General features: G+C 40.3%; 1 protein-coding gene across 6 annotated transcripts in view; it reads right to left on the bottom strand.

Moving 5' to 3' along the window:
• LOC306785869 (neurexin-1a-like) overlaps positions 1-24,360 on the bottom strand; it is a gene marked incomplete at its 5' end in the record, with an annotated part of 228,738 nt that overhangs the window by 36,346 nt on the left and 168,032 nt on the right. For all 6 annotated transcript variants that reach the window (XM_079280409.1, XM_079280405.1, XM_079280407.1 and 3 more), the window contains 3 exons: positions 170-489; positions 1,881-1,970; positions 8,486-8,657. In XM_079280409.1, the coding sequence (XP_079136535.1) occupies positions 170-489; positions 1,881-1,970; positions 8,486-8,657 (582 nt within the window). The remainder of the gene's footprint in view (positions 1-169; positions 490-1,880; positions 1,971-8,485; positions 8,658-24,360) is intronic.

Here is a 24,360-nt window from a genome sequence, read left to right as displayed (position 1 = left end):
AAGACAGGCATGACACAATTAAGTAAAGCAAACGCCCCACTATATAACAGCATAATGATGAAATGTATTATAATAATCCAAATGTGCTTAACGTCACGCTGTGCATTGTGAGTATTTCAAAAAGGATCAAGTTGAGACAATAATGACATGAGTTTGAAGATGATCTTACCTGCTGAGGCTCTCGTGCTGTAGTCTGTTTGACTCGCCTGCTGGACGCCGTGGTGGTGGTTATCTCCATGATGGACGTGGACGTCTCTGAACGGTTGGCTGTGGTGCTCGACTGCGGTGTGATGGAGGAGGGCGAGTCCCCCACAAGCCGCACGCTGGCCTGGATCCTAATGTTGGGATCTCCCTCTGCGGCCATGTTGAACACCTTCAAGCCATTATAGTAGAGGCCCGAAAGCTGGCCCTGAAAGGATCGGCTTCGGTCTCTCTCCCAGCCCCCAATCTGTATAGTGGTTTGGCTGTTGAAGATTGTAAGCTGCCGCCCTTTGGGAAAACAATGTTACATGTATACAAGAATGTCGGACTGTGTACTCATCCACTTTTACTCAACAGGAAAAAATAAATAAAAGACAGAAAGACAGATTATTTGCCCAGTGGCTAATGAGACCAATAAATTGCAGGTTGTAGAGGCAAACCCTGGTAATTTATTGCAGAAATAATGATGAAATGCCTATGATAAGGAAAACAAACAAACATGTCAAATAAAAACACAGGATTTAGAAAATCAATGCAGCTTTGCTAAAAGGGCAGTCTAACCTAAAATAACAAGAAAAAAAGGATTAAGCAGAAGTAGTAATGTTATGGCAAAGCAATCAAATTAACGACACTTAAAAAGATAACATGTTCTTGAAAGTAATATAAAAGGACAATTTGTTTGCAGGAAATTGCATGGGAATTAAGACAAATGTATAAAACATTTGCCTAAAAAAAAGCTCAAAAGCATATGTGTCATTATGCTATCGATCTATGTTATCTTGTAATTTTCCTTCTAATTTTAAGATTTACAGACTTGGGACACAGCTAGCTGGAGAAAATAGAAAATAAAATGGCGACAGGCTGTGAGAATTGGACTTTTCTTTTGTTCAATCTCACAGAAAGCCGGACACACTTCAGGGAATTTGGATCTATTCATCCTTTTAGCAAAAGCAACCAAGGGAAATTAAACAGAGCAGATATGGTTGGGCTCATGGAAAATAAAAACATTTCATGACAGCACCTTCAAAACGCAAAACAGAAGACAAACAAACAAAACATAAAAATGATAGGGCTTATTTCACAGCTAAAGTGAAAAATATGAATAAGGTATTGAACTATAAAAAACAAAGCATGCACTCAATTTGTTTTATATTACAGTTCCTTGATCTAATGCCCTATACATATTTACAAAGTGTGTTAAAGGGACTCAGAATTCTGATGCCAATTCATATTGCTCTCTGTTTATCACTGCTAACAGTTTAATCAGAACAGATCAAGTAACACCAAGTACTGTACTGTACATGTTTCCAAAAGTGTTTCAAATAACACTCGGCAACTTATAAATGACTAAACAAGAACGTTTCAATTTATCATTTAGATGTTTACAGCAAAATGCTACAGTAATTTAGAGACATTTTAACAATGCTGATATTACTTCATTAAGTGGATTTAAATACTTATTTACAGTCCCTTTAACCTTAAGTTGACAATAAACACTTATAAAATAAATACATTATTATGAAAAGTATGAAACATTACAAACTAAATTTAACTGTCCAAATCCTTTTATTTTAAGTTTTACTGAACATTTATTTTTTAAGGTTTATTATTTACAAAATATTGCTACAACTTGGTTATGATCAAATTATTTTATTTGAAATTTTAATCAGTGATTTTACCTTTGTCGAGTAGCCATTCGTCAACTACTCGACCAAGTCGGTATGGGATTCGCTGTCTAGCAATCGCCAGGCGTTCGTTATCATTGTTGCCTTTAAAGTTTAAAGAGACATTTCAGTGGTTACAATCTGTAGGGTCAAAGGTTAAATGTTCATACTTAATGCTGAAGCTATACAACTGCACAACGTTTTGTATGTTTAAAAAGTTTTGTATATTTAAAAAAACAATATTTACTCAAACATTATTTAAACAAGCTTCACTCATTTTATTTTATTTTAGCCAACAAATTAGGCCTATATTAATTGAAAATAAGTGGACTAGCATGCAAATGTTTCATCTAAATTAATATACCTATGTTATCAACCAACCCAAATCACAAATTTATACATTTCCATTACAAAATCTTTACTCAAATCTTTCCATCCCCTTTGTCTTCCCCCTCAATATCTTTTTAACTGGCCTTTAAATTAATTAATAACATCATTTCAATTTATTGTTGAATCAACCGTTTATGGTTTAAAGGAGAATTTAACTTTAACATATTACAAATGCCCACCCCATTTATAAATAGCCTAATTGACAAGAAATATTGACCTCATTGCAATACAAGAATAAACACAGTATACATTCACAGCATCTGGTCAGAGGAAAGTCAGAAGACAATGTCAAAGTACGCACATACATTGTAAAATCTTCAATAAAACAGCTTTGACAAACGCTACGAGTCAGAAGGAAGGAAGTCTAAATGTTGAACATTGACGACATCGGAGTTAATGGAAAAGTGGTTTTCCAAAACTATTCAGCAGAATAAGCCAAAAAAAGTGTGACAGAAAGAGCAGCTACAGAAAAAACTTAGGATTGGAGGATCACTTCGGGCATTAATGAGGGCAAACTCTGCATCACCCCTTTGTCAAGGCCAATAACCTCTCCAGAACAGAAGACTTTCAGCAAAGTGGCACTGTCTCGGAGAGCTTTTCCCCTGGCATTGTCTGCAGAGATTGAATTCAGTCAGCTCCATTCTTCCGGCAGATTGACAACGTTTGTCCCATCAACTATATTAATTCAGTTCTGGCAGATAAAAGATCCGGTAGCTAACAATGATTCGGTGGAGAATAGCTTCGAAGGGGAAAGAGTGGCAGAGACATGAAGGAAAGGAGGTAACTTTGTAACAGATGCACACAGTTGGCCTGATGAAAGGTCTTAGAGGTAAGAAGACGCCTAAAAAGACATTTTTTAATCGCATCAGCTTGAATTACTGTCGGGGATCAGCTGCCAGAAAAGGGTTTAGAGCTCGTCTGTAGAGCTCATGGAATTTGGCTGCAGTTGATTGTGCCCGGTTGGAGCACAATGGCTTGAGAAGGAGATTTAGTGGAACACTTCTCCCTCAACATCGATGGAGACAGATGCATTCTGCATTACGAGAAAGCCACACAGGGACACTGTGTGTATTGTTTGAAGTGGATCTCAGAATTTCATTTCGTGAGCCGCACTATTGAAACAATGTCCAGCTATCTGACGTGATGCTGCGCATTATGGAACACGTTCTGAGTGTACCTATTTTTCATACTTTTCCCTCCCCATTAAATTGAGCAACTTCATGCTAACCAGAGTGCAACCCAAACTCAGCCTGGATGTTATCTCCAACATGAATTGGTTAAAAGTTTTCAAAAATAAATCTAAATGTACTCATGCTTATTCTGACATGGCAATGTTGGTGAGATTCTATATCTTTGAAGTTGTCAACAATCCATGAAAATAATAAAACCAACAATGTGTTAGTCCACTCCGACTACTCGAGCCGAGTCCCAAGATGTAAATCTTTAAGAGTGGGTTACAAATACATACAAGACTTAATGATTTCCTCAAAAAGTTGGGCACTATAGTATTTAGCAAATGTCACTCAAACGTGAGACAATGGTGCATTTGTTGGTGAACTATTTTCAGCTGCAGATTAATTGAAGTTCGGCGCTCTAGTGAGCCTTTACACAGCGGAACGGAATCTGTGGGATTGACTAAAATTAGTAAAATAAACTACAGTGCCCAGGATCATGGTAATGAGAGAACATGTCACCCAGTGCACGGTGTATCTTATTGATGCGTTTTTAATCGTTTTTAGACAATAATTGAGCTCCGTGGCCCAGAGGTGTAAATCATAACAGGCTGTGGATACATAGGCAATACTTGTAGGAACAATTCATTGATGTTTTTGGTCATTTCATGGGATTTGTTAACAATAAGAACAATTCAGCGTATCACCAGAAACAAAAACAAAGCTTCAGATGTTGAACAGTATTGTAATAACTAAGAATTACTGAATACTATATTAAATTCATTCTTCAGCTAGAAAATCACCAAGCTTCCTTCAGGTACGTGGATGTGAAGCACACCAGCCTCCAGTTGCTTCCAGCTTATGTAACGTCGACCGTTCTGCCTGCTGTATGTTAACACGCACTGTATTTCCCTGATGCAAGGCTCCTGGAGCTCTGCACCACCTAATTCTCTGAAGCACTGTGCATGATGGAAATATTTCATACAAACAAATTCTGAGACAGATAAGCAGGCGCACACACACACAGCTGGACTTACTTATATTTTGAACGTGTTAAACGAATGAGTAATCTATTAATCGCTGTTGTTGTGGAGTATTCATGGTTTTTGCTAATTCCTGCCACCTCCATTTGTCAGTCACGGGGTGCTACTTATGTCACCGCTCTGTTTCCGGCTACTGTCACACCTTATCTGAGGAGAGGTCAGCAACAAACTGGGCTCTGGAGAACAGTTAGCCTACAGCTGTTGGGAGGACGGTGAGGACACATGAGTTTAGACTGAAAGAGAGCAACACTCATTTCAATGGCTTTTTCTCTGATTAGTTAATTATGAATTCATGTGAATTTCATTAAACACATGCTTGCTTTGTTCCCTGACAGCCACAATGTACAAACACGTTCATCCTTTTGTATTTCGCTATTTCACTACATTGTGCTATGAAATACTATCTCAGAGCGGCAGGTGCACACACATACAGCAAACACACGCTTATCCTGACACAAAGCGTGCCACTGTGCCAAAATCCTATAGTTTTGTGCAAAAACATGCTCCATTTTCATAGACGGTAGCACTTTATCCGCGTGGCTCTGCCCCCCTGTGGAACGCTAAGTCTATCGCTAAGTCTATCCTTATGCTGAGGTTAATTAAGTGTGGATATAATCAAGGCCTGATCATGTATTGATCCTCACTGTGGGACACCAGAGTGTTGAACAATGCTATCCCCTGGGCTTCGACGCAGCAGCAGAGCCCATTCATCCTGCCTGCGAGCCGAGCCTGTGACTGCTGCTGAGCGGTGATTTGGTTTGGTGTGGGACAGCCTGGCTTATCTTCTCCGCCAGACAGCAGCGATTCAGCTGAGCCGTCCCAACTGACCCGCTTTGCCCTCGCTCACTTGTTTTCTTTTTTGTTAATAAAGTGGTCAGATAAGGTGGGAGCTTTATCTGATTACAAGCTCTTGGACACTCGTCACATTAAATGAACAAATATGCAAATGCTTCCTCTGTTCATGGAGCCGGGAGGATTAAAGAAGGAGGAACCTACACAAATCTCACCTTAATTTGTATTATACTGTTGCCTTTTTTCTTTCTCCTTACTCTGGCTGTGGCAGCCATTGCACCATTTTTAAGCATGCTAAGTGACGACTGCTTGCACAATAGGCTGAATAGGCTGATGGATAACATACGGAAGAAACCCGAGCAGATAGGATGGAGCTCTGACGGATGAAGCTTACCCTCCTCCCCTCATATCCCACAAATCAGACTCCACACTGCAAGGTGGAAAAACAGGACAGAGGGTGAGATCAACAGAGGGGGTTGGACAGATGGGGGTAAAAAGGACAGAAAAAAAGAGGGAACTGAGCTGAGGGGAGTGGAGGGAGAGCCAGAGAGCTCTGTAAGTGCACCGTGCTCTGATAACAGTAAAATAATAAGGCCAGGGACTTCTCCATTATCTTTGTCTTCATTGGGTGCTCCAATAGGATATTGCGCCGTACCCTGCGGGCCTGGCAGCGCCATTGTGACGGTATTACTTCCATGGCCAAGACTCGGGAGAATGGGCTGTTTTTTGTTGTTGATAGCAATAAAGGAAAGAGAACCAAACTACAACAAATAGAAGGCTAGTTATATGTCTGCGTGTGCGTTTAGCAGTTTTAGTTCCTAGTAATTGTGCTAAAGACTTTTAATGGCCCATAAGTATGCAGCAGTACGACACTTTTTAATGAGATTACGAGGGCAGCAATATCGGCCCTAGTGAAGCAATTATTTCCTTGCTTTGAGAATGATCGCTCCCTCTCATGTAATCTCCTGCTCTCTGTCATTCTCACTCTCCAGCCATCAATTTTATCTCTGCTGTCTACTCTTATTATAATCACTGTTGTTCTGTGAGTGGCCTAAGAGTGACTGGGAGCTGCTATTATGAGTGCGTTAGAGGCATACATGGATACTAATCAAACGACAGGCGATCTGAGAGAATGATGGCTTTGTGTGCTGGGGGTGAGGGGAGGAAATGCGCAGTAATTGTGATTTGATGTAATTAGTCTGCTACGAGCCTAATAAGGTAGCTGGACTTGGCATTGTCACTGATGCATGATTGGAGGGGATTGGTCAGTTCTCCCCTGCAGCATTTATAACTCAGCACTTATCATAAGTGGAATTAATTTCACAATACATTGACCAAGAATTCAAAATACAGAGATTTCGGTTCCCTTACAATATGTTCACCACCAAGATAAGATATACTGCGTAATGTTTTCAATTGCCAGCCATTAAATAGTCCAATAAATTATTAACTTTAAAAGCTGGTGGATGTAAGTGATCTTGAGCGATAGTGTTTTACCAAGTGGTTAATTTTCTATTGAGCTGAAGCCGACTCCATCATATTTCTCTCTGAATAATTAAACCCTTCAATAAGAGACACTTATGTATCCCATCAACTATGTGTAATAAAAAAAAAAAGTTGTTTTTGACAACTTCATCTAGTTTATGAGCTGCACTTCTGTATGTACAGGCGTCTTGGGGACTGAGGGTGTTTGTTGTTTGAAGATTGAGATCTTAGCATCGAGGCATTTAACCCTGCTGTGCATTCTGCCATGTCCACAACATGTCAAAAGCCATTAGCTTCCTTTTCCAGCTGAGGCAAGCAGCACAGATTGAGTCCCAGTCATAAAAGCACCTTTAATTTGGATGAATGCACTGGTCATCGCTAAAAAGGTCACCAAACATTATGCAAAAGGTTAGAGACAGGTTGAATTTGTCTTCCGTTCGTCCTGCTGCCCAGTCATCGTATGCATGCTCACAATCTAACAAATTTGGATTTGGGGGATGCAGTTTTTACTCTTGTAGAGTAAGCATTACAATGTAGTCATATAATAGTCACACTCCTTCAATACTCTGTAGGTTTTGTCAAAGCCTTTCAGCAGTTTAAAAATGTTCTCAATTTCAACAACACAAGCAGTGGCATTTAAATTCATTTTGAAAGCCATCATACCACGATCATCTTGACATTCTACAGACACGGACCAGTGTTGCTGAGTTGTTTTCCATTTCCAACAGTAGATTACTTCACATTTCCATAAACTAATTTAATGACATAGCTTGCATGTTCCCCAATATGAATCTCCATTTTCCAGAGACACAGTTCCATCTATATACCTTACCAGTTTCCACTACACTATAAAAGAAAAAGCCAGTATAAATATTTCAGTCATAACAGCTGGAACTTATAACATATGTTATACTTTCAATTAAATTACTGAATACTCATTACATGGGCCAGTAATAAGGGAATTCATCTTGTACTGTCATGTAAACTGTGTTTATGTAAAGTGCTACACAAACTAATATGTATTATAAGTCATTAGTAATGACAGAGTAAACCAATGCAACTTCATTTTTGTCTATGTGTACTTGTGGTGTATGCTGTGAAAATGATAAACATGTAAAGTGCATGGTTGAATGTAACTGATCATCTGCCATCTAATTCTGAGTAAGCAACAGTTTAATTAAGGCATTCATTTAGTTTTAGTACGTTATTAAAGGTTTGTCCACCCCGTTGCCTAAATTCAATCAATCTTCTGTATCGGCAGAGAAATAAATATTGAACTGGCACACGATTACTTGCCACAGTAAAAGTGGTAATTTGTCTGGAAATAGTCTATTGATTTGCCGTTCTGTGAGCATAAACTGTAGGTGGATTGTTTATTTATATGGGGAATATAATGCAGACATGTGGACAGGGTGGGTGGTTGCCCTTTTATACAGTTTATATTTTAGACTATGGTAGAGTTTAAGTGCAATCCATTTACACAGACCTGGGTTGTTTAACAGCATTGATTAATGTAAAGCGATAAACATCAGAGATGAGAAAAAAACTCAACAACACTTGTGTTATTCGTAACAACTGCTGGAAACAGAAACAAATAAAAAGCAATTAAAGCACTTGCCAAGTCACCATTAAACCATCCTAACAGACAAAGCATTACTCGTTGACTTGATAATCTCTTGGTCATGTTATCGCTTTTTAGCAGTGGCAGATGTAATTGAAGGCAGAGTGGGTGACTCACCTGTAGGGTAGCGCTCAATGACTGGCAGGTCATCCACCTGCAGAGTGGCATTACCCCCACTCCTCGTAAACTTCACTATATGGTACTTTCCGTCATTTACAAACTTTGACGTCTCCTCAATATTAATGTCGTCTGTTCCGACATTAAATACAACGGCAATGTTTCCTTTTTCCTGAAAAGAGAAGAACACAGAAAAGAAAAACTTTTAGTGACAATAAACATGACTGCTTTAGAAAGCAAAGCGTTGCTAAGGGACTGTTCGTAAATCAAAAGTGATTAAATGTTATTTCTTTATCACGCCATTAGTAACGATCCTTTAGCGGGCGCAACCTTCACTTTATTCTGCATCTTAACAAAGCAGAAGGACCATAAAGTAAAATGTGTCCAAAAATGGTCTTGTGTCATAACAGGATGCAAATACGTCCACACTCATCAATGATATTTTGAGTTATTATTTCTAAACGGAAAACATCTATTTTTGAAACACCTTGTTTTGCTTCTGGTAATGATGAAATATTCATTTCAATTTTCAGTAATTCTGGGAAGAGGATAAAGGGTAATGGTAACTTATTGCAATGTAACTACATTGATTACTTAATGGAATAACCATGATTCAATTATACAAACTTTTTTAATAAAGCCAGTTTGTACACAGCATTTATTGTGCGTTAGCTGGACTGTGCTTTTTAAAATGGGCGGTCCATCTCACTGAAAGGAGCCACATGGTTATTGCTTTTTGGCCTGGATCCCATTGTAAATATATAATGCTTGTCCCGTCACAAGGGAAGGGTCCAGAGGAGGACCAGGGTTGGCACCGACACTTGCCAGATTCTAGACATACCAGTACTGTAATCGGCATTTTGTTTTTCTCAAATAACAAAACAAAAGGCCATTTTAATCAGAGGAGCCTTTAAAGTGTGTACATTTTTTAAACTCTTAAAATAGACTCCACTAAAACATGATGAACCAAGAAACATGGAAGGGAGGCAATCTTACATGATGTCATTAGAGTAGCTCTCTTCTCTATGTGGTGTTGCTGCAGTCCTATGGCGTTCACATCTGTCACCCCCCTAGAGTAACATATACAGTAACATATGGTCTCCCTGAGGAATGTTTCTTATCACTTTCTTTTTTGCTGTGTTAGATCCTAGTCCAAGTGCATATCAAACATGTTGGATTACAACCGGGCAGATTACTGTATGGAGTATTGCCTTGGATTGGAAGAAATACTTAACATATGTGGTCTTAAACATGCATTGCTCTTAATACCATGCCCCCACCCGAAAAAAACACATTTTAACAGCATGGTGTACTGTGCATTTTGTCCTTTGTTCATTTTATGACATCAGCTCAATAAATTTAATCGTTAGTGGCTAAGAGTATCCCCTTGAGCTCCAGTGCGCGTACCTGTTCTGGCCTTCTGTCTGATGCTGCCATCTGGTTCTTTAAAAGTGCAATCTTTTTTTTCATTTTTTTTTCAGCCAGTTATCCATCACACGGACACACACACGCACACACACACACACACACACACACACACACACACACACACGCACAATCTTCTGTGCCTCCCTTTCAAAATACTGTAGACACGCCCTCATCATCAATTTAAAAGCCCCAATGTAGCTTCAAAGCTTGCTGAAATGATACTGTAGCGACCCTGTAAAGTGGGTTTGCCGGTTCTGTGTCGGGAGCTAGTGATTGTGGGGTTAGACCGGAACCGGAAGGAGAGTTGTTGTTGTTGTTGTGTAACACACTGTAGTAGTTCGACGACTAATGTTCGCTAGAGACTCGGAAATAAGAGTACCGGTTGTGATGAATAAACCTATTGAAAGGACCCTGTCTCCGACTCTGTAAGTGGAACATTACAATATCATTGAATCTGTGAGACGGAATCATTAAACTGCAGTGAATTTTGAGTTCATTACGCAGAGAGGTTAAAAACATAAGCATGGGAACATTAAGAGAATGTCTCACAGGAAGTTTGAACCCAGCTTAGCCTCAGTCTCCTCAGGCCCGCATGCTATGGGTATCTACTCTAATAAGCTCCTTTACCAGTATATGATCGCCGACCCTGAATCTTACTGCTTAATGCAGTTAAGAATGTTGGTGCAGCCTCGCTCTCTGCTTATGAGCTGCAGTGAAAGGAGCATCTGGTTGGAGGCTCAACCTACTGGAGCAGCGCAGCACTCTGCATGTCATTATCCAGTCAGCACAGCCAATACTACACTACATCTACATCTCTCTCTCAGACTCTCCCATATGCACAGACAGACTCTTTTTTAAGCCCCGCACGCACGCACGCACACACACACACACACACACACACACCTACACACACATACACACACACACACACACACACACACACACACACACACACACACACACACACACACACACGCACACACAGAGCCCAGTTCTCTTAAAGTGCAGAATGAGTCGAGCACATCTCAAGAGCCACAAGCTAAAGTGCAATTAAAACCATTTGTAATGTGTCACACCACGTTACCAAAACTAGGACAATTGTATGCTTTGCAATGTCATTTCAACAGATTATATAATCTGATGCATTAAAGCTACAGCACTAACACAATTTACTGACTCCTCAGGGGCATAAGCACCAATCAACAAAAAATGAAAAGCAGATGGCTACAGTGCTCGTGTCAGGTTTTCAAAATTGAATGGGCGAGCGGATGATCTGCAGACACTGGTTTTGTAGTAAAACATTGTGTTGGCTGCATTCAGGTTAAGAGATTTACCCTCTTCTCTTGAAGCCCTTCAGCAAGATCCAGCAGGTCCAGCCAGACTAACTGCAGCAAGAGGCAGCAGAGCCATGAGCCCCTGCCATCAGCTGACCTCACACCCAGGCTGATTTTCACACAACAAATACTATATTTTGAAGTACTTAATAGTAAGATTTAACCTGAGACTAGAATCCGCGATTCCAAAGGGCAACTTTCTTTCAAGGACTACCACACACTGAACACATTCACTTAGAACTTTTTAGTACCATTGCTGTTGGAAAAAAAAGAGAAGAAGAGACAGCAAAAAAGGTTTAGTGAAGGGACCAACCCAATTAAAATCCTGCTTTTAATACCCTCCTTCAATTGACTTTTAATGTTCCCCATGGTCTCGTTAATACATTTACTACATTTAGTCACAAACTGCCAACTCGAATTTCCATAGCATAAAAAAAGCCTTCTTCATCTTGAAAGAGATGAAGAGGTAGATGAAAGAGGGTAAGAGACAAAGGACATAAAGCCAAACCATCATATTTAGGGAGTCAGATATCAGATGAAAGATAAGAGCTAAATCTTCAGGCTGAGATTGTGACCAGATTAATGTGATTAACTTTGACTGTCATTGCCTCTGCCCTCTGAAACAGGGCTGGCATTTGCTTTAAACATCAAAATTACTTGAAATAATAATCCTATACATTTTATCATTTCCTGAAACTCAATCTCGACAAGTAGTTTCTCGCAGAGAGGAGCCTAATCCTGGAGCTCGAATTGGATGCGGCTTATGCCAGAGTGTGATTGATAGCTGCTTAAATAAACCCGATCCAGTGCACCCTGTACGATTTTAGGGCTGCTAACACGGTAAGCACTGCTCCCTGCAGGGCTGCCCCCCTGGGAACAGACTGTACGGCGCGAATATACCGCACCCGAAGAACTCAGCCCTGCCTGACACACCGCACGCTGCCTTGATTAATTGCTCATCAAGCTGCAATAGAGTTTAATTAACTGATGAAGTTGATCCACCATTCTCCTCTAATCTGCTCTTTTTTTTTATGCTTCTCATCCTTGCAGCTGGAGGGTGGAATAGCTTCCGCAATACTCAGAGTGTCAGTTTCTCGTTAAAACTCCCCATCTGCACTCATTATACAACCAGAGAGATGCTTGTTTTACTCGCTATAAAGCCGCAAAACAGCCTCTGCAGACCAAGTGTTTTATTTTATTTTCTGTAATTATTTGTAGCACGGAGCAGCATCGTTTCTTTTCTTTTAATCATGTCAACAAAACCATGTCTGAACAAACATGTGTTAAATGCTTAAAGTCGTTCAATAGAATTCCCTGAATAGCGGTTTGGGTTGTAAAATATCGATAAAACTTACTCAGAGCCTCTTCAGCGTTCCTATAAATAATAAATCAAACATTTTGTAGTTCTGTTTTTGTTAAAATGATTTGGTATGTTGCTCACAATCTGCTTGAGGCTGAAACAAACCAAGTGCAAAACAGTTACACAGCGAGTTGAATGATCCACACGTTTGGAATGGCAAACTTGGCTTATGCACACCATAAGGCTTATGGCTTATGCACACCATAAGACAACGCAAAAAAAAAAGAAAGTGAGTGAGAAGCGGTATTGGAGATGGTGTCGGACCTCCTCTCCAATCTTTGGATAAATGAACACCGCGGTGTAGGCTGTAATGTTTTGCTTGTTTACGAGTCATTCGTGTTGACAACCATTGTGCACCCCGTCACATTTCATATTTCACCAGTTACGACGCCACGGGACTGCAACACACCTCCCTCCGGTGAATGTCTGTGAGGGGTCTATTGGCAGGTGGGAGAGCACCTCCCTCATCCATTCAGTGAGCGCTATGCGTGGGTGTCTCTGTGTTGAGGGATACTGCGCTCTCGCTGCAGAAGCTAAATGTCTTAATGTAGCTGGGGAAAGCAGACTACTGTTCACCTTATCTTTTAATTACCTCTGACAGTCTTCTGCTTCTCCCTTTTCTTTTAGGAAAAGCTTAGTTAATGAAATTACAGAAGTAATGGAATAATTAGAAGAGAGGTTCCCCCCCCTTGACAGCACGTAGACACGTAGACATAAACTGTACATAGTGCAGTAACTCATCTATAACCTGCAATTACAGGTTCACAAACATGTGTTTATGCAGTCACTCAGACATGCTTCTTTAGAGTGTCGACATTTCATAACAAACCTTAAGGCATATAAAAGCACTTCTATGGGGTTGCAGAAAATGAAAGTTCAGCGTAGTATCGCCATATGATACATTACCTCCTTAATATTCCTTACAACTTAATGATGTTATGGACTGTGATACACCTACAGTATACCTCAATGGGAAACCAGCGGGGCCTATATGTAATATTATGTCAAACTATAGTAGTAAAAGATAGAAGCTAAAAATCCGAAACAAATCCCTATTATAAAATACAAATCACACACACGCAGGCCTATTGCATGCTGAACAGCCTTATAGTACTTACATATAGTGTGTCACAAATTAAAACTTGCTCTCACAATGGACAAATACAAACTTTCCCTGGCGTTGCCAAGTCTAAACAACAACACGTGCAGCTTTTGGAAGAGTCTTTAAAAACAAACAACTACATTCTTCTCTACCTGTTCCTATCCGCACATACAGTACACTTGTGCAGACACTTTCTTATCACTGTCTGACATTCAGGTGCTAACATGTTGAAGAACAATGTCAAATCTTAGCAAACACATTAACATCCCAATGTTGCATGAACTCTCTATTTGTACCCATAGGTGAACAACAAGCCCTTAAACCAGGGGTGCACAATACGTCGATCGCGATCGACCGGTATTTATATATATATATATATATACATATATATATATATATATATAAATAAATAGATATTTAGCATTTTTTATGTAGGTAGATCATTTTGACTTGGTCATTTTAAAAGTAGCTCGCAAGGTGAAAAAGTGTGGACACCCCTGCCTTAAACAGAAAGACCCTGGAATCAAATGGGTACATGACATTGATTTACAAGCATGTGGTGAATACTGTATACCTTCCAACATCTTTATCATATCTAATCATCTGTTAAATAGTGGCCAAGACCGTTTACTGTAAGATCTTCTCACCTTAAGCAGCATTCAGGATATTCATTTATATTCTCTTTACATCAAATCATCATTGCATTACTCTGCTCTGCTTGGTATTAAATCTGCCGTCAAAGTCAGGACCTTGCTGGGAACATATTATCATTGTGGTGAAGGAATATAAGCAAATCACCTGCACATATAAAATAGGGCTGTGCAAAAATATCGATATAGCTTACGTACTATTGCGATCATTTTTTAGACGATAGTGTCGCGATATGTCTGCGACTACTAACGATACATTAAAAAAAGAATCCGGTTTTGAAAGGATTTAAAATATGCACTTTATTGTCATAAAGGGCATTTCAGCTCAGTGTTCTTTGCTGAGTGACTATGTGAAATGCAAATACCTTTTGAAGTAGTTTTGATGCAATTTGTCCGCTGAGTTATTAATATGTGATGTACGTATTCGACTATCCAGGTGATATACAGCAAGTTGCATTTTCAGCTCGATTTTTACATTTTCATGAAAAAAAAATATTGCAATATATACGCCTTGGAGCGTTTCCATTGTGGTGAGGTATAAGTGAGTTTGCTGGGAGCTCAGCTTATTTCAAAATCAAGTCCGTCGGCTAAAGTGCCTAATTGTCTGTGAAGTTGGCTTAAAATTGTTTCCATTGCTAGAAGACTCCATCAAGTAGCTTTCTTCAGTAGAGCTTCATCAACTTGAGTTAATAAATCATCACGTCAGCCGCAGCGGCTGTTTGACGGAGGGCGCCAATAGACACACTTCTATTGTACCGTTATAAGGGAAATAATACAAAAACATTCATTTATGCTGATGTGGATTCAGCACCTTCTGTGTGAGATGTGGCAACAAAACATACAGAAGCTCTGCGTGTTTTTACACAGGAGGAATAACTGCATTACAAATACCATTACTTGAGTTCAGAAGTTCACATTCAGTCTGAAGTGGTCTTAATGGGAGCTGGACAGTAGCACCTTTGAAAAGGCACCTTTTTCTTTTTCTCCCTTGAAATGACATTTTGCAGTCTGTCTGAAGTCTTTCTCTTGGTCTGTCTATGACACATTCCATCAAGGGAGGTCAACAGATATCTAAAATGTCGCTCTCTCTCGCTCAAAGGAATCAATTCAGGTTTCAGGTGATTCCACTGTCTGTCCACTTGTGACAGCTGGCCCGCAGTCGGGGTGAGTTGACCTTCATCTCCGTCCCCTCTGCGTACAGCTCACTTCATCTGTACTATTCATACAGCGCGGCTCTCTGGCTAAATAAGATCAAATATACACAAGTGTGTGTTTGGGGGGGAACGGGGATAGTGCAACCACCTTACGTTAGAAATGGAAAAAAAAGCTCAGGTAGAGCTGGGGACATATGCCTGAAGGCAGGGGACGTATGCTATGACTGACCCTTTCTCCTCAGGACGAGACTCCCAAGACATTCAACATGATAAGGACACACATCACGACGAACATTTTGTCGTGTCGACTCAGATTATCTCTAGTTCAGTAGAGCAAAAACAGATGAGTAAGTCCTGCATGTCAACATTCAAACTCCAAATCATACACAGTGCCGTTAAGAAAAGGTGCTATCATTTTGATGGTTTTCACCGAGCTAGGTTTCTTGTCATAATGAGATAATTTCTCATCAATAGACAATCCCGTCCTGTTCTACCGGGATCTGTTCCACTAGGTTTTCTCACCGTGGGAGCTCCTCGTGTAATTATGCGACAGGTTTGCTAATCTCGTAAAAAGGTGTCGCACGCATTTCACCCCAGTGATGCGGAATTACAATCTTAACGTAGTTCAGATAAATGATGTCTCATTTCCATAATCATGGCATTGTCTTTTCAATTTACACCCGCGTAATTATTTGGGTGACTGATATGACAATGAGTTCATAACACAGGAAATGTGTCATCTTGAGTGGCATAAAAGATTCATCTGTGGATTTGAAGTCATACATTTATAAATATGAGCATAATAGAGCGTAACAGAGTCCAACCAATGACTGTTTTCTTGGAGAGTAGACATTCATTCTGACATTTAAACTCTGAAAACGGTTCTCAGTTTTCTCAGACCTCCGCTTTTGGCTCAGTTTGAGATAAAAAAAAAACCCGGCTGGACGTTGAGTCTTTCCTTTTAACACATCAGTCATACTGGTAGAATAAAATAAATGGACTCTGAGTATGATATAAGAACTTTAAATCTGTGTGCTCTCTCTCATACTGAGGGGACGGTAGAAATACAGTTACAGCAACGGTCATAAGCGTAGCACTCACAAGAGAAACATATGGTTAATGGTATCTTGCACACTGAATACCGCCCATAAATGTATATTAACAATGGCTGTCAATGAACTGGGTTAAAGGGTGCCTGTTTCCTTCAGGAGAACCCTGGAGTACTTGTTTCTAATGCTGAACTGGGAAACTGCCAAGCTTTAAAATTGCCACCATCAATCAAGAGGTTTTAAAGGATGCAACAAGCAATTTCATGGATGACTTTTTTTCCAACTTCTCTAACATTATTCCCCATCAGCCCCATGTATTATTGTGCCATTTAATTCCTTTAGCCAGCCGGGTTTCTCTTTGATTCCAACGTCACAGACAAAAAGAGTCCCTTAGTGCCTTCTGACTTATTCATGTCCGCTGACTTCCCTGTCTTTTAATGTTAACTTAGCTCAAACTGATTTTCCTATTCCCACTCTGAAGCAAGTTCATCTCAGAAGAGCACATTACAATATCTGGAACAAGAGGTGTTAAGTTATGACAAGGACTATGCTTTACTTAAACCTCAGAGGAATGAACCTCGCCCTAGATTTTTCAAGTAATGAAGGTCTATGGTTGCTTTCATGATATTTAAAAAAAATGTAATTCAACACCATTGTAGCTGCTCTCGGCCCCCATTTTCATTCTGAACAATGCCTGGCAGATGGAGGTCTTCAGTGAATGTGGGGCAGCTGAGAGGGAAAAAAAATAAATGGTAGAGTCGATGTATTCGTGATACAGAATCGAGGCTCGCTGTTCGCTGTAAAGGATACTCAGCTTGCAGGCAAACGGGTGAGGCGAGATCTATTCATTTTACTACAATCAATCAAAGCTGAGCACATGAATGGATGTGATAGGAATTCGTAGTAAGAGAGCAGACAATGCACCTTTGAAAGAAACTTCATTGTAAAAAAAAAAGACCATGTTTAAATAGGAAAACAAGTATAGAAGTAAAAAAAGAAAACACATTGAAATGATCAGGAGGGATAGGCGTGAAAAGTGTGATTCCTGCGGTACATGTGATCTTACTGAATGCTGTTTTTCTCAGACAGTCCTGAAATGCCTGTCTGCTCCTCGCCATATCTTTTCAAAACACAAGGGAGCCTAAAAAAGCACCCTAAAAAGATGGGATAAGATCATTGTCTTTATCCCCAGGTCAGCAGCTATTTTTCAGTGAAACTGACCCAGTATCTCTGTACTTATGGATGCTTTCATACACTGCAGAAGATTGTGAGGCAACAATACCAGGTGTATTAAGAGAGTATATTGATTCTTAGTTTTTGCCATATTTGTGTACTGACATCATTTATGTTGAGGCTGTTGAGTAGCTGAGATTGTTTTTTTCAGTTAGAGCACACAAAAGCTGGTCTACCATGAGTTAATGACTGTCTGCAGTTGGCCAATCACAGACAGCCGCTGAACAACAGTGGGCACATATTATGGTCATTTTCAGGTTCATACTCGAGATTTAGGTTTATACCAGAACATGTTAACATGAAAAACATTTTTCTTCTCATATACCTGTAATCCCCTTTTGTCTGAAACGCTCTGTTTTAGCGCCCGTGGGTGGAGATAGTCAGATGCGGGGGGGTTATATTATAATCGGCCTGCATGTGACAGATGAAGGGGAACCAAATCTGAATGACTCGTTAAATCACATGTTTTCTGATATAGGCGGCACAAAGAAGACTGGGTTGTCATATTGCACTCATATTGTTTGTGGGTTGGTAGGAACATGTTTTTTATGTCCTATTTAACAAGGTTTTATTCTTGGTGATGTATCTGCTCGGCTGGACAGTAGGTTTCAACAAAAAAAGACCAACATACATGCACAGTAAATTTAAGAGGACTGATATCTGAAAATGGGACAAAATTAGCATTAAAATGTTCTCATTCTTAACTTTTAACATATAAAACTGGGGATTACAACGAAATAAGTAGAATACATTGTGGTCGGTTTTCACAAGCCGAGTGAACAGCCATCAACACCTGCCAGCTTTCTCTGCACACAAGTTTTTAAAATGCATCTCTCTCCTCTGTCCTGTGGCAGGCTGACATTACTGAAGAAAGTGCCTGTTAGGGCCACAGAGCAAGGTGACAAGCCTAGCCAGGAGCCGTCATTACGAGCCAATTGAGTCAGTCATGAAACCAAATACATTTTCATAAAATGGCAGAAGCAGTGCTTTTCTTTTTAGTTCCATTCACCAAATTAACAGACTGCAATCATCAGCATCGACTTAAATTGATCTCAATCAACGATGAGATGCCACGACTGCCAAAACACTTTTTTTCTAAAGATTCAAAGAGGCACCAAAATGCCTCATCCAACCCACTCAATTTCAGGATTTTGTCCAATTATTCTCACTTGTCACTTATTGTGGGTGCAGTAAGGAACACCTAATAAATGACGTGGGGTGAAAATGCAGAGAAACGCTGACAGTGGTGAGGACAGCCCTTCTGGAAGGTGACGATAGTTCGACACCATGTGACAGATATATGGATGCTCTGTGGAGCTGACTAAGCACTTTCATCGGAGTTCAACGAGTGTTGCGATGCAGACTTGTTCCTTCCCCCTTTGCCTGCTATGTTCAGATGCTACAACATGTAGTACATAGGGGTTTAGCTGGGGATCAAAGTGAACAGTGCAGCACAGACAAGAAGGTTTCAAAAAGATCGACACCTTTTTAAACTGCAGTTTCTGTGTGTTTGTGGCTCTGCTAAATTACATGTAGATGTGATCGATTCATGCAGCATACAATGGTAGCTACTGGTGACAACACAATGCCGCTGAATGGCTAACTCGCTCCCCTGAGATGTGGCTGTTCGTGCCACCGCCTCATTCGTCTTCACAGAGTCCCTGTTGGTTATTTGATATTTGTCAATTGATTATCATTAGTGGGACTGAACTTTGTAACTCTGCACCGTTTAGCGATTGAGCGGTCAACTAAACAGGGTATTGACACATTTTAAAAGTTGCATAATGAGGAAGCCAATTACATTTGCCCTGATGAAACAAAATTGATTAAGGCAGGCTCTTGGATTGCATCAACAACAAATTGATGGAAGAAAAGTGTGTGATCCTCGGGGCCCAGTCGTTTATTTTTTAGCACCATCTAATGAGACAACGTCATCTAACCAGTGGCTTTATTTGCATAACAATGTCCTTTTTTTCCCATTCTGTAATTGATGTTCTCATATTTTGAACCAAATAGCCAACTCCAAACTGGACTGTCAAGGTTCAGCCAGAAGGTAAAATCAAACCGGATAATACTAGTCGACGGCTGTTGGCAGACTCCTCAAGTTTTGTTCTCGGGTTGTTGTTTTTTTTAAAAATCAATTTACAACTGTTCTACAACTTCTAGTCTTAGCATTGGTAGAGTGTTTTTCTGGACCGTGGTCGATGGCTTTCTGGGCTGCCGGTTATGGCACATAAAGGAGCTGCTCCTGCTGGTGGTGAAATTAGAACAGGGCAGTCAGGTGTTACAGCAGTACACCTTAAAACCTGTCAGACAGAAAGCCCAGCACGTTTGATGAGGCCTCTCCAGAAGTTGGGGCCAGGATATGGAAGAAAAGTAATAACCTAATAACCTAATGCTAATAACCTTTCCCACCACAGTTAACCTCATTTCTCCATGCAGGGCAATTTCGCCAACCTGTCCAGAGATAGGGAACACAGCTCAGCCTGCTGAGAGTACAGGCTTGGTTTGACTCCCCTCTGGGCCTGCTGATAGCTCCATCCACGAAGTACCACCCAGTGTTGACAATAACTACTGAAGCCTTATTGATGTAAGCAAACTATCCAGACCTCTGTAACCTTTAGAATAAATCCAGAGAGCTCCCTGTCAATTGGTTACAGAGTATATAGACATATAGCATCAGCATCTCCTAAAATATAATGGTTAGATAGTTACATAGTACTAATATTGTGGTCAGTAATTAGAGTGTCACCACATCTATTTTCTATTCAGAGAGTGGGCTTGATCCATACAATTTTCATCTCTATTTCATCATGAATATGTCAACTGCAGCTATTTCTCTGGTAAAACAGGATCTGTAGGGGCCAAGGCAGTGTGATGAAGACTTGTGTCAGGCCAAGTGAGCTGGAACTGATGGTGCACATAATTAATGGTCTGAAATAGACTGAGAATTAGTGCTGGGCTGGGATGTTAATTGACTATGATACTTGGGCTGGTGCCTCTCAGCCTGAGGCCCTTACTCTCCCCCCCCCCTCGCTTTGCTCTATCACTTCGCTTCGATTTTCACTGTGTCCTATTTCTTCCACTCCTCTCTTGCTTTCCCCTGATTTTGCCTCCTACTCAATTCCCCTCTCCCTTTTTCAATCTCATTTTCCATGTTTCTTATCCTTTCCTTGTCAGTCTCCTTTACCTTGAAGGTATCTGGGACAGAGAGGGAAAGACATGTGACTCACACTTCTCATGTTGAAGGAGCCACCTACAAAAACGTTGCAAGCCTCGACTGTCTCTTACGTGACACAGACGTCTCTGTAATATGATGCCAGAGTTGTAACACTAATATGAATACCATGCTAGCTAACACACACACACACACACACACACAGAACTGAAAGTTAACAACGGATGGCTACCGTGACATTGTGTTGATACCACCTGTTTAGCATCCTCTTCCATGACTCATCTGTTTACCAGTATATAGATGACCTATGCATCTCTGGAGCACGAGTTTTGGGAAAAGTTGTGTGCTTTGATAAATATCCAAACAAGGTCATAAATAAGTTGGGTTCAGCATTTTCTTCAACCTCCAATTTAGCTTTTTTCCTTTCACGGACACATTCCTTTTTTGAGATTTGCATGTCACAATACTGTGACCGGTACAACAAGTAATTCATTTATTTATTCATATCACAGCAAAAAAAATAAACAAAAATAATCCCACACTATTTATTTGTGTTAGCCGATGTGTTGCTGTAACAGTTACAGGACGATTGCAGCAACTTAGTATTGCACTTTTCATAAAGTTAGGGACTGGATAGTAACACAGAGACTTGTCAACCGTGAAGCAGCAGAGCCTGAGTTATCCAAAATTTCAACCTTAGCAAGGTCCCACACCACCGGATCCTACATTTCTCAAAATGCAATATATCGGCATCTTTCATTCGACTATTCCTGCCGAAGTATGCTCACTTTTATAAACTTCAATTTCCAGTTCAAAATAACTGAAATAATTAAAAATACTAATAAGTTATGATGAAAACTGTAGTTAACAGTGCTGAGACTGAGGCCTACAGTACTGTTGGATGGTAGGAATAAATAGAAGAGAAAAGCTACTGACAATCTTCCAATTGACTGCAAACCTGAATAGTCTGAAATGAACTTTTTGTATTTATTTCTATTTTGCCTGCTATTTTTTTTAAGTCTATAGAGTAAATAATAACACCAAGATAATCTATTGTCAAGAATGATGCCATTTAATGTCTGACATATTTGCACTAAAGAACATAACATGAATTTCGGGCTATTGGAGCCCTGCTTTTCAGGGGTGGGAGGGTACTGTACACATGCAAATGCATACATGATCGCATCTTCCTACGTTTAAAATATACTGTCAACCCATTTCAATGAATACAAAGAGTATTTAGCCTGGAAAAACAAAACAAACTGAACACTTAGGCTACACAATACTGTTACTTCCTCCTCTGCTCGCAAACAGCTGAACACCTGTCTGCTCTGAGCATATCCACCGTAGTCAAGTTGATACAGCAACAAGTATGTATGTATGTACAGTATGTAACAGGAATTTAATTAGGTCCTAAATGGATGTTTTTACATGTATTTGTATGCTAATTCAATTCAATGATTACAGAGCAATTCCAGCTGTCCAAACTCACATCAAATCAAACACTGCCAACATTTCTCAACCATCATTTATCTCTTGCCCCTGTGTCTGACTCACAGGGATTGACTGGTGATGAAGAGGAGGAGAAGCAGAAGATGGAGCAAAAAAAAAAAAAAAAAGAGACTGGAGTGAATGAGAGACGTAAATTAGAGGGAAAAAAAATAGGAAGACAGATCAAAGCCAGGCTGGAAAGAAGAGAAACTTGATGACAGGGAAGGGAGAAGGTGGAAAAGTACAGAAAATGTGGACTTAGAAGGGAGCTAAAGAGAAAGGAAATTCAAGGTATTAAGGCAAACAGCCGGAGCTGATCTGTAGGGATTCGGCTGGACTGAAGGTACAAGGTCGGCATCATCACTCCATGAGAGATTACATCGTGTCCAGATGTCTGTTGTCCACATGCAGATAGCAATCACTGTCATCCCAATACCTCCCCAATCACTACCAATTACTATCTCTCTCAACCACAGATGCCTGCTTCCCGGCTACACGTGTTGCCTCGGTGATGATCCCTCGGACATCACACTGTCATGGAGGTCTCACCTGTCACTGCGCATGAGCATTACCTTCCATATTATGAAGTAGGGTTTTTTTTTTTGCGTGGGCCGCTGCGGCTGAAGCAGCCGCTGGCCAGAGCGAGGACAGACCGCCAGTGATTTGTAACGCTGAAGGACAGGCTGAGGTTGGAGGCCTGAGGTTGTGGGGCTGAGCCTGCACAGGCTGTCAGGGTTTAAAGGCTGCTGGAGTTGTGAGACAGCTCAGCGTACAGAGGCATTTATCATCAGCAAGGTAACTGGCTTCTCTGAAAGCAGTTCAGGCGAAAAATGAACAGCTGCCATGGCTGCGCTCACAAAGACCCCACCATTCTTTCTGCTTTTCACAGGCCTAAGTTCCCAGCAACAGGAAACAAGTCAGACATATTGTCATTCAAATACATAACTACTCACAAAGAGGCATATTTCTCTGACGGGAAATGGCATATTGAAATGGAGGGCTTCTAAACTGCATACTGTATGCAGGAAGGAAAATAAAAACATTTCAAATGAAAGAACAGGCATCTGGCATGCATGTTTTCTGTACTTTGACCAACAATCTCCAGCTTTATGGAAAGCTGTCTGTCTGACAGCATATCCCTGACAAAAAAACAACCCTTTAGAGATTAAAAAAAAATTTAAAAAGCTGCCAAATAACCTCATCTATTTTTGAATAATCGGCCGCCTACTGTATACACTGCCTCACCCAGATATGCAAAATCCATGATATGACATTAAGAAGGCTACCAGCTTTTCTCAACACAAAAACCATTGAAACACTGTTATTTGCACCTCTCCAATTTACACCACATCCATTCGTTAGGTGGTTGGTATAGGATCGGCTTTTGAGAATCAGACTGCAGCTGCAGCCTCATTCTACTTAACTTGTAAATGCATTGCACTTGAAAGAGTGATATGAAAGACAGCAAGATACTTTGTATTTAAAAAAAAGATGCAGGTGTAGCAGTAATCAAGCGTTTGGTGAAGACATACTGCAAAAGAGACTAATAATCCTGTGGAAATGGATATTGAGAGACTGCAATGTTGTGACTAATAGAAATAGTAATGCATACTAAATGTGATGTGAATGAGTGCATATCCAGTGTGTCTACCTTTACTGGAGGATGCTTTAGCCATGTGTCCTCCTTCTTTAAGGACATTTTCCCTCTTTGTCATTTTGTTTTCACTCTGCAGGTGTCTGGATGGATTCATTATCACAAGAGCTGCATGTACAGCACTGTAAGTACGTTGAGCCTCATGCACTAAAATTGCTCTTGGGTTTTTATCACAAACACATTAGCAATGTATGTGTCCCTCGAATCAATCAGGTTTTGGTCACCATATGCCTGTTCTATTA

This window comes from Melanostigma gelatinosum (genome assembly GCF_949748355.1).
Source record: "Melanostigma gelatinosum genome assembly, chromosome: 12".
Classification (NCBI taxonomy): domain Eukaryota; kingdom Metazoa; phylum Chordata; class Actinopteri; order Perciformes; family Zoarcidae; genus Melanostigma; species Melanostigma gelatinosum.
The sequence above is the reverse complement of the archived record's forward strand: the minus strand, read 5'-3'. Positions and strand labels throughout refer to the sequence as shown.